This window comes from Oryctolagus cuniculus, chromosome 10, assembly GCF_051225735.1.
Source record: "Oryctolagus cuniculus isolate XC-2025 breed Fujian yellow rabbit chromosome 10, ASM5122573v1, whole genome shotgun sequence".
Taxonomy (NCBI): domain Eukaryota; kingdom Metazoa; phylum Chordata; class Mammalia; order Lagomorpha; family Leporidae; genus Oryctolagus; species Oryctolagus cuniculus.
Window position 1 is genome coordinate 12,913,014 of NC_142876.1, and position 14,654 is coordinate 12,927,667.

At 34.8% G+C, this 14,654-nt stretch overlaps 1 protein-coding gene across 4 annotated transcripts in view; it reads right to left on the reverse strand.

The window, feature by feature from the left end:
• Positions 1-6,420: 6,420 nt before the first annotated feature.
• Positions 6,421-14,654, reverse strand: part of CDH7 (cadherin 7) — a 159,801-nt gene continuing 151,567 nt past the window's right edge. For all 4 annotated transcript variants that reach the window (XM_051851139.3, XM_089304998.1, XM_070049871.2 and 1 more), the window contains exon 12: positions 6,421-13,833. In XM_051851139.3, coding sequence (XP_051707099.1) covers positions 13,340-13,833 — 494 coding nt within the window. In that variant the 3' untranslated portion in view covers positions 6,421-13,339. The remainder of the gene's footprint in view (positions 13,834-14,654) is intronic.

Consider the following 14,654-nt stretch of genomic DNA (forward strand, 5'->3'; position numbering starts at 1 on the left):
GGCTTCAGATCTCCCCAATCCACCTATTGTGGCAACCTGGGGAGTGAACCAGCAGATGGAAGACTCTCTCTCTCTATCTCTCTCCTTCTCCCTCTCGCTCTTGCTCTCTAACTTTGCCTTTTAAATAAATAAATAAGTCTTTTAAAAAATTTTGTAGTTGTAATACCATTTGGCATATTGTTATAAATAATGTTTCACTAGATCATACCTTATAAAGAAAATATGCTCATTTCACATTTTTAGAAAAACATATGGGGAGGGGAATGTGAGGACTCTTAGGGTACTCGTAATACTTTGTTAATTTGGGTGCTACTATGAGTTTAATCAGATGACAAAAGCCCTTTCATCTGTATACTTAATGTGCATTTCTTGGTATGCATATTGTACTTCAATAAACTGTTCATAAAAATGAGTAAAAAAGAAAAAGAATGACTAAGGCTAATAAGAGGAAGCAAGAAAAATATGATATTATGCTTTTGTTTGTAGTTACATTTTTAAAGTTCACTTATTTATTTTATTCATTATAAAGGCAGAGAGAGAGAGAGAGTTGTGGAGAGAATCTTCCATCTGCTGGTTCACTCTTCAAGGCACACAAGTGTCAGGCCTGCGCTAGGCCATAGTCACGAACCAGGAACTCCATCTGGGTCTGTTACACGGATGGCAGGGACCTGGGACAGTAGCCATCACCTGCTGCCTATAGGGCTGCGCATTCACAGGAAGCTGGATGGGGAGCAGAGGCAAGACTTCATTCCAGCTACATACTCTGCTACAGAGTGTAGGAGTCCCAAGTGGAGGTTTAACTGATTGCCCCACAAAAATATTTTGTTCTTAAAGTACCTTTTTGGGGGTGTCACAGTGAGTCTAGAGAGTTTGTGGCTAATATTCTTTGAATTTATCCCTCTGTCCTCCTTCTTCCTCCTCACCTCTCTTTCTCTCTGTGTATCTCTGATAGAAATAAAGAAATCAAGTATGCAAGGATGCATTTTACCCATATAATTGTCCAAATTTTAATATATTAATAATTGATATCCTTATCATTAACTAGAACTAATATTTCTCCAACTTACATTTTCAGAAATATTATACTACTGTTTCATCATTAAAATTTTCTCTTGACTCTGCATTCTCTTTGAACTCCTTCTTATCTCCCCATCATTCCCTGCAGTGCAACCATTTACAATGTTCTATAGGCAAAGGCCACCTCTAACAGGCTAGGGGCTCAACATTGCTGGATTTAATTGTTCACTGTAATAAAGGTGAACACACAGTGCAAAGTTGCAGGGCTTCTCACTATCAGGATATTTCTATTCTGTGAATCAATACTAAACCTATCAAATACACCATCATTCACTGAATAGAAAAAAGTGATAATATTCATTCTAATATTTATAAATTAAAAAAATCAGTTTACTATTGGAGCTTGTTCTATTTTTCCATAAAATATAAAAATAGGTTATCATGAACCATAGTCACTGCACTATGCTAAAGATCTAATCCTTAAGTAATGTCAAAAAAGGAGAAATGTCAATTAAATTGATTTGATCAAAACATATTATATACATGCATAAAAATGTCACACTGTAGCTCATAAATGTTTGTAACTTTTGCTATTGAAATATTAGACAAATTATTGTGATATGAATGTGTGTGACACATGTATACATAAAATAAATCAATTCTTAGAGTTGTAAAATAAAAAGATGCTGTCATATGGGAAAAAGATAGTTACTAACAACTCCTTGTTAATCACCATAGAAACTACTCCTGAATGTACATTTTATGTATCAGCATTGTCCTATGCAAGTCTCTTAATATATTTAATTTAATTATCTGCTTTGATTTATTTAAGGACTATGATAATGCTGACTCTAATATTCTATTTCTAGTGTAATTATAAATTCTATTTGTTATTCATTTAGCACAAGAAGGGAAATTTCTCTTTGTAATTTGACAGAGGCTAAGCTGGCTGTCAGGTTATAGTATCATAAAAGTATCTAACTGTGGAAATAGTTGCATTGAGTTTGTATGATCTATTATTTTGTTAATATATAACATTCCTCCACTTTTCTTTCTATTTCTAGAACTTGCCGTTTTTGAAAATTACAGGCTGATTCTTTTGTGTCACATACTTTGATTTGGATTTGTATTGCTTGTCCTCCTGATTACAAGTAGGAAATACATATCTCTCATGAATAACAGAAAAATGATGATGTGCCCTTTTCTCAGGTTACTTAAATCACAGTGCATTGAACAACAGTTTTTCCTTAATTGTGTGATGAAGTGTCTTCCAGACTTCTTCACTGTATATTATTATTTTCTCACTGTAATTAATAAATATTGTGGGAGGAAAACATCAATGTATACAAATAACATGTTTATCATCAAACACCACACACTAATTTTTGTCTTTTACTACTTACATTCATCCTCCCTTCAGTTTTTATTGGCTGGCATCCTACAACCAGGTAGTACTTTCATTAATCCTTGTTATCATTTTTATTCATTTTACCATCATGAACTCACAGATTTTACTTTAATCAACAGATAATCTATACTATTAGTACTAATCATGATAGCAAAATGGAAAAGACAATTTGAAGTCCTTCAATATGATTGATAAGTATAAATTTTTTCTTACCTGAGACTGGTGGATTCCTGAATAATTTTATCAGATACTATATAACAAATCTTATTTGTTCATCCTAGTGGCGGAAAGTCTCACAGAGGCACCTGTTTGCAAATGTAGCAGTTGGTGACTGGGGAAGAGTATGCCTTGATTCAAGGTTTTCCCACTCCCAGAAATTCTAATGCAGTATGCAGTATGAAATATGTAGGAACATGCTTTATTAATAAGAATGTCATTATTTAGTAAGAATTAAAGATTTATATAACCCAGGGACTGCATTCAGAGAAAACCTCAGATGGGCATGTAAATGAGTCGACCTAAATCACTATTGAATATGTCTGGCACCTACCTCATAGTAGATGTTTAATAAAACTTCTAAAATGAATAAATGGCCGATTAGATTTGGGGAAACAGAACTGAAGATGAGGAGGGATTTTGACATAAACCGCAGCCAACCAGAATATTAGTTCTCCAAAGATACTCTACTTTCAATCAATGTTTTCTGAAGCTTTCGTTAAAAATGTGAATTGACTCAAGAACTATAGACACTTTTTTGTTTGTGTATGATTCATCATCAAGAGTTTTTCAATTGCAGACATATGTATTGTGGCAATTATGATAACCAAGTCATCTCTTGCCTGTTTCTCTAAGGTGCATCTGCTTTTACATCAGTGTGTTCTATTCTGAGCATAACATCTCAGTTAAGCTTTACAACCATCCAAACCATCTGGCTATATTTCTTTCTTGTTCCTGTTTTATTTGTCTATACACCAATATGGTGCTAAGAGGGTGAACTAAACATTTAAAATTTAAGAAATATTTGCTTTACATAAACATGACGATATATATATGTGTGTGTATGTGGTACAATACATGAATGCATGTGTTTATTAAATTAAGGCAGTTAGTATATCCAACACATCAAGTATTTATCATTACTTTGTGGTAAAACATTCAAGATTTTCTCCTCTACATGTTTTTAAATACACAATGATATATTGTACCAAGTAAATTTGTACAATTATCATGTGTCAACTAAAAATTAAACTAAAAAAGGATTATGACCATAAACCCAGGTAGCACATATTCTAGCTTGGATACACTGGAGATTAAAGGATTACGGTTTTTGGAGTCCCTCCCCAACCCCCATCATGTATTAACCTGAAGTAAATATAATAAATTTTAATAAGCTAAATTTCTCTCCCTCTGTGACATCCAAAACGTATACATTAAGTAGGTGACAAAAATACATGTCCTCAAAAAATACATGTGCAAGGATGTAAAATACATTTCATATAAATAGTTTATACATTTCAGTTGAGTATTTATTTGACTTAAACCTCTCCTGATGCAATTATACGTAATTAAAATACGAATGCACAATGCTATTAAAAATAAGAAACACTCATTTTTTAAGAGACCCATCTTTGTTACTGATTATTTTTGCTAAAATTAGTCTAATTTTTGGTCTAAAGAAGTGGAATACAGACCTTTTCAAAGCCTGATTTTCTTTGATCCATTTAAAATAATTACAGACATATCCGCATTCTGTACCTGCAGTATGAACTAGAAGACTGAGTTGTAGTTGCTTATTGTCTCTGATCAAGGAAACAAATGTCTTCAAGTACAAAGGACCAGAACCTATCATAAAGCCATGAATTAGCTAACATCTTATGAGGACCAGCCCTAGCCACACTCTGCTTACCTCTCACTATCCTTTGATGCCCAAAAGGTGAAAACAAAAACAAAAACATAGCAGGTTTTTTTTCTACCTTGAATGAGAATAGATGGCATCCCCTTTGCTACAAAGCTGTGAAATGGCAAAGCAAGGCTAGGTTCTCCATGATATTTGAAAGTCAAGATCTTTAAGACCACATAGAAGTGGCATAGGTCAGAACTAGTGCCTAATGTACCATCTGGCAGCTACAGATTTGGCCAAATCCACACCTAGCTGTATTTCATCACTACAGAACATACTCATGCTACAATTTTGAGGGGTTGAGAACACCGGGAGTGAATAATTGTAGAGAAATATACCACCATATTAACTTATGCCACTAGCATCTTTATTACATTATATCCTTTCTTTCAAACTACGTAAACCTTCTAGCGGAGGGGAAGAAAATTGGAGCTTTGGTTTTATCTTCAGTGACGACAGATGAAGTCATCCAAAGCACACTAGAGAGAAAAGATAAAGCACAGAGCCTGTTCTTGATGACCTGACCATTTGACTCTAATTCAAATTGCTTGGGCACCCTGCTTATTTTTCATAAATGTGCCACAGGTTTTGATGAATGTATACAATTTATTTTTGCTAGAATTGAGACTTTATATGTTCAAGATAATATTTGTTAAGTGGATCATTAAGCTTCATAAATCAAACTATGTTTTGCAGAGTGGGCACTGTCTCTGGTAAGGCTGGGGGCATACAAGGATTTGGACACAGTTAAACCACCATTCAAACAAGAGAGTAAAATAAGGTGATAAAACATTCTACTGAAGTTCTATTTAGTACTAATCACAATGGCTAAAGACACATTATACTGCCACATTCCATCCTTACCTCTTATATTTCTGTAGATTAGATCATTTGAATCCATGACAGCTTACCCAATTTCATACACCTAGCTTTTTGCTTACCAAGAAGCTACTGTAATCCTTATATTTTTAGCTTCAAAGATTAAATCTTTCGTTTCTAAATATGCTCTTTGATACTTGTGCAATATACTACATCTTTGACAATCTCTTTATTATTTCTCTTACTATTTTCTTATATATCCTACATATGGCTTTTTATTATTTCTAATAATTACAATATTTGAAGTTTGGGAGGTTTTTACAACCTCTTTTACAGTGTATTATCTACTATGGGGATTCTTAAAATTATTTTTTATCATCAGTATTTGATTGAAAATAATCTATGGAAGGTGGAGTGAAATGTTTGTCCTTAAGTGGCATGAGCACCTAGATTGATGTGACTAACACAGGAGCCTTGGTGCTTTCCAAGTCCCAGCCGTAGATTGACAGCTTCCACCGCCTCAGCATCCGCAGCCCTATTTGTTGACATCTCAGATCCATAGAATTCAGTTTTTCTTCAGTTTTTCTTTTTCTGGTGGGGGGTATGCTAGGGGAGTAGGGAGCTGAAGGTGGTGGGTGGCTGGTGGACAAAGGTGGATGGCTTGACTGGATTTTAAACACACTGTCATGAGTCAACAGTTCAAGGTCTACAAATCTACAAAGAAGATGACCCTTAGAAAATTTAGTCTGACACATCTTTGATATTGTCCTCTCTCAGGATGATGCAGCATCTCAAGGAGGTAATATGAAATTGATTGAAACACAGCATTGAAGTGCCAGTTTACTGACTACAAATATTTGTTTTTCATTACTTTAAAAATCAATTTAATGTCATTTTCGCAGCACTTAAAAAATAAGAAATTTCTTAAAGTCTTCATAACGAAAACTGAAGCCTAATTAAGATTGGTGAGTTCTATTTTGATCTGAGTTTCAACTCCCTTCTTAACTCTTAACAAGATAACCATTTCTTAAAGATTCCTGATAGTACAATATATAATGGGAAAAATGTCTTAACGTTGATTTTTTGCTTTTCTCATCGGTATCATATACTTCACATAATTATTGGATAAGTTACAATTGTTCCAGGTTTAAATTTTCTCCCAATAATGCCTAATTTGAACAATTTGCAGATGTGTGAGAAAACTGAAAGCACATATAATATTATAATATTTTTGGATTTAAAATTATATATCAATGAAAGAATTTTATTATGCTACGTTTTTATAAAACATCAATTCTTTGAAGAAAACTTCAGACTTTCATTACAATTATGCTCATCTTCCATACCAGCTTATCAGGAGGTATAAACTGGAAGCCAAGTAGAGATCACCATGACAGATCAGAATGATAACAGTAGAAGCATTCATCACAATATCTCAGGCCTTATCAACCATGAGGAATATGAGAATTCATTTTCCTCTGTAATAACTTAATCTGTAACTATGTTTTTGTTTTTCAAATACAGCACAACACACATCAAGAAAACATGGCAACAAACGCAGTTACCACATGATTGCCACTTGGACTCCTCTACTTGATTCATGTGCATTGCACACTTTGTCTACTTCTCTACATATAGTTTGTGTAGTTCTAAAATAGCATCTTATTGCCTATATCTTCTTTTTATATCCCAATTGCTTCATACTCTAGGAGACTATTTGACTGAAAGTGCTTGACCTCAAGTAAAATGATTTCTTCAGGTTCTGGAATGCATTCCAACCCGAGTATTACCAGTTCAGTGGTCAACTGAATTAGCATTTTGACACTATTTTGTCTGGTATATTTATATATTCAAGTGATTCGTGTTTAAACAAAAACATTATAAAAATGACTTGATTCTTACTGTAATTCCAACAGAATCTCATAAGCATGTTGAACTTGTTTCAGTGAATGTCAGTATGTTTTATTCAAATGAATCACTCACTTCCTTAAATTTTGAGAAAGGAGTTCTGAAATCTGTGGTAAACAGCAGCTTTACAAATCTGTAGCTTGTTGTTTATCATGTCCACAAAATGTAATTTTAGAAGCTGGATTTGATGGCCACAAACTGTCTTAAAATGGAAACAAAAATATTAAAAGCTATTCAGTTCATGTTTACATCTGACCTCAAATTTTGTGTGTGAATGCTTTACATACATATATGTGTATATATATAAATAAAATAAATGAATAGAGAGAGACGTGTATGTGTGCACACAATTTGAAACCAAATATATATACAACTGCTATATAGGTATGTCATTTGTTTTAAAATATTACTTTTGAAATATTGATCATATACAACATATAACATATAACAGACCTTGATATTTAAAAACAGAGTTTTTATATTCACAAAAAAATACAGTATGAAGCAGCAGGGTAGTGAATCATATAATTTTTCCTACTTATAAAAATATAAATCTTTAATATAGTTACATTAATTATGGGATTAAAATGCATCAATGGTGTGAAAGAAAATATGCTGCATTTCTCAACATTCTTCTAATTCATTACATAGTTATTAACCTAATTGTTTATAATGTCCATTCACAGAGCATCAAATAACCAGATAAATAAAAGATTGAGAAGAGAACCTAAAGCATTCATTTCATGAGTAAAACATCACTGACAAACAGCAGTATTCAGTGTATCTAAATTTTCAGTTTCCTAGAGTTTCTTAATTTATAAAAGGCTGGGATGAGATACTGTAAAATATTGGAAGTGCCACTGAGTCATCAAACCAAGAGTATATTACATTGATGATATCTATCATGATGTCATTTTATTGCATTATAATTATTTCAAGAAAAGAATTAATACTTACACATATACCCCTGTGGCAGAAAATTATGTAGTTCTCTAGAACTTCACTTTATCTACTCTGGATGTCTCCATGACCATGTAACTTGTATACATGATTGTCTTTTAACCATCTTCTCTAGAGCAATGTACAAATAGAGCTGTTCTACAGTAGGGCCAGGTCCACTGGAAGGCCTTTACGGAGAAAGAATTGCTTCTTTTAATCCTTTTCCCCCGATTTACATCTGTAATTCTCATAGCTGATTGAACCTAACTTTTAAAGACCTTGCTGCTTGTTTTTGTTTTGTGGTTTCAATTAATTTTGCTAATCACCTCTTTGAATATTTATTCTTTCGCAATTTTGGATATTAATTGCATGTATTTTTCCCTAGTGCACATTTCCCCAAACAGAAATTATCTGTGTTTACCATATAACAATAAATATAATAAACTCTTTTACATAATTTCACATAATAAAGCTTATGATTTTCACATGGTTTTACGTTTACCCAGTGCTTTCACTTAATCATCTCACAAGCCTCTGTAACAGGATACTCATTAGCTCCATTTTAATTATAAATATATAACCGTTCAGAGAATTAGAACTGCATCCAGGATGCAGCTAAAAATGTTCTGGAGCTGAGCTTCTGACCCAGATTTTATAACCCCAGAGCTGCAGTAATGCTTCATTCTCCACACTGGTACTCAAAAGGTCAAAGCCTGGTGACATTCTGCAATACATATTTCTATGTTAACAATAAGATTGCAGCTGCCTAATAAAATTAACATGCAGCAATTATAGAGTTAGTTCAGTGGAATGCTCTTCTCTTAGCCACCAAAATACTTCTAAAATAAATTAAAGCAAATAAAATATTTTTCCCTCATTATCATATTTTCAATTTTTATGTCACCACAGTTACTTGACAAATGACAAAAACATACTGATATAAATCAGATAATGTTACACTCTTTTTTTTTTAAAGAGTGCTTCAGATATACTTCTTGGAACGTCATCCAATCTTACATACACACACACACCTCTTTTCCAGCCAAATTCTGGACAGGTAGACATTAACATAATTATGAAAAGGTGTCAGAAAGTAAAACACACTCTTTGCCTTGTTTTTGCTTGAAAAATTATCTAGTATGTATCCTTTGTGATACCTGTCAAACCAGGGCTTTAAATACCTTTCATTTTTCTCAATGGCTTATCCCACTCCTCTGAAACAACTTCAATCACATTCAACATTCAAATGTTATTCCTCCTTTCTTCTTTATTTTTGTAATTTTTGTATAGTCAGCTAGCAAGTTTGTATTAGCTTTCCTTGTCAAATTTTTATATACTGTCATATATATATATACATAAGACATTATTATTTTAAAAATAGCTGACTGCATATTTAATTTCTCATATACTACCAGAAAATAAAATGTTTCATAGATTAATTGCCACACTCATATATATTCCACCTGCCTCTGGCCATCCATGACTAGAAAGAGTTAAAAGAGTTGGCTGAAGTGTTAACCAACCTTAATTAGATATACTGTAAGTAAATCTTCAAATATTTAACAAACAATTTTGATAACTAAAATAGTGTTCAAGCAAATAGATGTCAAAATAAAATTTAAAAATTAAAGATAATATTTGCAGCCAGTGCTTACAATTTTTAAAATACATTGTTTTCCATCTTGCAAAATATTTAATTTGATTCAAACTTCTTTAGATTGTATATTTATATATAATTCTAACAATCCATTCTTTAGATGGGCAGGTCACATCACAAATATTATTATTGCACAACTACACCATTTGCATGAGAATAAAAGCCCATGTCTACTCTTCATCTGAATAATAAGTAAATTTGTGCAGAAGACAAGATAATTTAAAACATTCTCAGAGATCATGTTGAAAAGGCAGCTTTTATCACTTAAATACTACCACTTTCTGGATGTGTCCTACAGTCTTCTAACCTCAACTCCACTTAGGCTCAATGGAGCTTCATGACAGAGGAATGGTTTATCGAGCACACCTAGAAATTACTTTTAAAATAATTACTCATTGCCTCCGCATGCCTTACTTTTCCTCCATGTTTCTTTCTGGATTTGGGTCTCCAGCTGACCTTAAGATAGTGCTTTAACAAGAAGACTGATCTGTATCACAAGATTGATGACTTAGCCTTGATCTGTGAAAGTCTTTTTTAATAAGATTTGTTTTTCCTATTTTTATGTCAAATTAAAATGATGTTAGAATAAATTTCAGAAGATGTGGTTGAGTATATTTCCTTGATATGGACAATAATAAGTAAAAGGCAAATAGTTTTAAGAAACAAAAGTGTTATATTCTTAGAATTCTATGAACTACATTGAATGTAGTATCTGAAAGAAAGGAAACCTAAATTATTTAAAATGGCATTATTTTAAATCTTGTGTTTCTTTTAATGCTCCTGTATAGACAAGCAGAAAATAGTTAAATGTATTGATTTCCTGAACTATTGTCTGCATTTGAAATCACAAAGCCACTGCTTCCCATAAAAGGTGGGTTTTCTCCCTATATTCCCAAGAATTTGATAACAAGAAATCATTATCACATATATTCATATTTAGAAGTAGGGTCACTTCTAGTATATGTACAATTATGTGGTTTCTTTTTATAAAGCAATTTAAGCAGTGGAGTGCTGTTAAATATTTAAAAATGACTATCCAGAAAAAAAGATAGTGTTTGCCTTTTCCCATATTAGTCTTCATATTTTCACCATGACTGAAGTCAATCAACCAAAATGTTGTCACTGTAAGTGGGGTTGGATAGAGATTGTGCACACTTGATTCCAGGGAGCTGGTTCTGACTGGTTCCAACAAAATACTGAATTGAAGCTACTACATAATACATACTTGCGTAATGATATCTGGAGACTCTTGTAACTGGCTTTAAGATTGCTTTATCCATCATCTCTTTAAAAGAAAAACCTCTCTCTCTATTATTGTGCCAGAAAAACATATATAGCATTAGACTGCATAAGACAAATACTAAAATTAAAAAAATAAATTCAACATTACAATTATCCTTAAAGTATTTCATATATATTCTGTCTGGATTAAAGACATTCTTCTAGCCATCTCAATAAATTTTAAAAAATAATCTTAGTAATGTATTGGTAGAATATTTTGCACATGAATAGCAATTGGGTATATATAAGAATTTCACATCATTATTTACAGCTTAGCCTTTCTTTTTCCAATGTATTACTGGTAAATATGAAAACAACTTCACAAGAGAAAATACACATATCATAAAGGGAGAGAAAGCAAGGTGAGCAAAGTGATGTTCCTTTTCTAAAATACATACAAACCTTCATTTAATGGTACATGTAACAATCAGCTGTTTTGACAGCATAATCCACATGTGCTAAACTATTTTATCTTCTTTCAGACAAGAAGGAGATTATTACAAATCTGTTTTCTCAGCACCTTACTGATTTATTTATATAATTCTGGCACCACACTCTGACTTTATTGAACTGGGTAAGTATACTATGTTTTGAATCAAAAAACTTGCATGCATGTATGAATGAAAGTCATAAACAGTATCTTTTACTCTGTTATAAAATTGTCATTTCACACATATATGTATTAATCCAGTATGTAGCATCAACTGTCTTCATGAAGAAACAATGCCTCTAAATCAAATTAAAGGACTGGTTGCAGATAGTCAAATTTATTGATTTATTTATTTTTATGAAGCTGAAGGCCACTTTCACATATTTCATTTCTAAAGGTGGGCTGTAAGTTTACAGAATCCTACATAGTTTCTCTTCATGTGATCAACATACGGATATCCTGGTTCCAGAGTCTGCCATTCAGAAGTAGCACTTTAGAACATAATTTCCCATACAGTGTTCACTATTTGTAGATTTATTAGGAGCCCAAGGATGAAATATATTTTTAAAGGACAAAGGAAGGAAAAAATCCAATCTTACTTGAATATATGCACACCAAACTAGTATTAATATAGGGAAAAATAGGTAGAAATATTATTTTGGTCATAAAAGTCTTCTTATTCTAAGAAGCTCATCTCAGACAAATACATGTGGTTCCTTGTGACTGCCCTCTTCAGTCTGGCACATCTAAACCTATGGAACTTAGATACCACTTGGTTAATTCTTGAGTGATTCATTCGCGTTGAAATTCAAAGACAAGTTTTGAAATTTATAACATTATGTTGTTTAAGATATAAAAGAAAAAATCTTTTATTCAATTTGTTTACAGCAAAAGAGGTTGGATAACAGATTCTTGCAAGTCTTTGGAGCATATAGAACTCACGACCTTGAAAAATAAATCTTGCATCAAAGAAAATCTCAATTCTCTCTGAAGTCTTTCTAAAATACAAATATTTTATCTAATGTTTTGTACATTTTAATGGCTCAGAAGAACAATTTCTATGTCTGTGTAGCTGTGCTCCTCTTTGAGATGTGAACTGCAACAGGACTCAATTGCTTTACTATTATTTCTCCATTTCCATGCCTCATTTCCTTCATGTAGCTCAGGCTGGAGAAAAATCAGCATGTTCTGATGAGTTTAGTACTATGAGGCAGTAAGATGGACCTGAATTTGCGGAGATTGGAGCTCCAAAATAAATATAACACCATGTGTCAAAAGAAGAAAAGATATTCTCCTGTACAAATCAGAAGATATAATAAAAATTGACGAATAGACAGCAACTTTTTTTTTTTTTATCATACCTACACAAGCATCTTCAAAACTATTGTAAACTTTAAGGATTATTTTCCCGTTTTTTATTTGGAACAGTTTATAACGTATTGACTAAACAATGGTTTGTATTGCCTTTCACCAAATTTTACTGGCTTTTATTGGGAGGCCTGCATTTGGGGAGGAAATTCAGAGAATTTATATATTTCTAAATAAAATATTTTTTGCTAGCCAACAGCAATAAAATTCTGCTGGGTTCTATAATATAGCAAGCTGTAAGCATCGCTGTAAATTAAATGTGTCCCAATTTTCGATACACAAGAAGTTCCAAGATTTCTCAAGGGCACTCGCAGCTCCGTTCTTCGGACAGGACCGGGAAGGTATGCACAGGGCTCACCGACAACACAGGGCACTACTGACTCTTAGAGGTTAGGTGCCTTTGCAGGTATCTGAGAGTTGCTATCTATTCCCACTCCACTGAGCATGTCCTCGTATCAAAGCCAACACAAAAGCCAAAGCCCGCCAGTGCTCAGAGTCCGTGGTCAGTGCGGTCCCTCGGAAGGCAAGCTTCCCCCAGGCGGAAACCTAACGTTGAAAACGGAGGCCTATTTACACCGCTTCCTTCCCCAGCGAGCGGCCCGGGCGCCGAGGCTAGGAGCACGCGCCGTCCTGGCCCGGGCCGTACATGTCGGCCAGCCGCTGGAAGCGCGGGCCCCAGTCACTGAGGTAGTCGTAGTTCTGCTCCGAGTTGGAGCTGACCGAGTCCAGGCTGCTGAGCGACTCGGCCACCGAGCCGTTGCCCTCGAAGGCGTAGGTCTGCAGGGAGTCGTAGGGCGGCGCGCCGGGGTCCACGTCCGCCTCCTTCAGCCGCTCCCAGATGAACTCCCGGAAGATGACGTTGTCCGGGACGCCCTTGAAGGCCGGCCGGCCCAGGAGCTGCATCTCGGGGGTCACGTCCCTGCGCGCCTTGCTGTCCCGCAGCACGTTGAGGTTGCGCAGCGCCGCCATGTCGAAGGCCTCAGTGTCCTCCTCGCCGCCGCCCTCGTCGTCGTAGCGGACGATGTTCTCCCTGATGTCCCTCTCCTCGTCGAAGATGAGCGGCTCTTTTTTCCGCCTTCTCATGGTGACGATGAGGAGGATGAGCACTGCAAGAGCGAGACGCACAGGACAGTCAGGACCGCGCCCCCGGCTGACCCCGGCACTCCCTTCCTTGGGGCACCTGAATTCCCAGCGACAAACCTGCTAAAAAATGGCTGGAATGGCTTTAAAGGGGACCGCTCGTACACATCAAGAAACCTGTTTGCACACCTGCTCAGGACTGATGTCTCCCTCTAACCGCCCAAGTGTCTGACAGAACAAATTGGAGGGCCGGTTCAGAATAAATATCATTTCAAAGCCCTGAAACACAAAGGGATTTTTTTTTTCTTTGAACACCTTAATTGCCGGAAAGGCAGAGTGACATTTCTAAGTGTTTTGTGTCTAATTTAACAAGCACAATTTCAGAAGGAAATGGATTACAGCAATTGGTCAGGTTCTTTGAAGAAATGCCTGGGCCCTGTCTACGAAACCCAACTGTTAAATAAAATCCAGGCCATATATCAACAATAAATGATGCAGTATAATATACTGAGCCCCACTGTCGGGCATGAAAACTGAACTTGGGCTTTATGTCTACCTAGAGGCAGAATACAGGTTGTGAGACATTCAGCTTCAGCCACGGGTACATTTAAGAAATAAGTCAACCCTTTAACAGTAGGATTTATTCTTCCTAGATCAAAACAAACAGTCAAATCAAGAAACTTGTAGCTGCATTGGGAAGCAAAGGAGAACAACCATGGCAGTTCCTTTGACTGAAACACACTGAATACCCTCTGTATTTATTAGTAGTTCCACAGGAATATGGAGACTGCTTTGGCCTTAAGCAACTCAGTGCTCCCTGAACTGGAAAGACGTTAGATTTCATGAA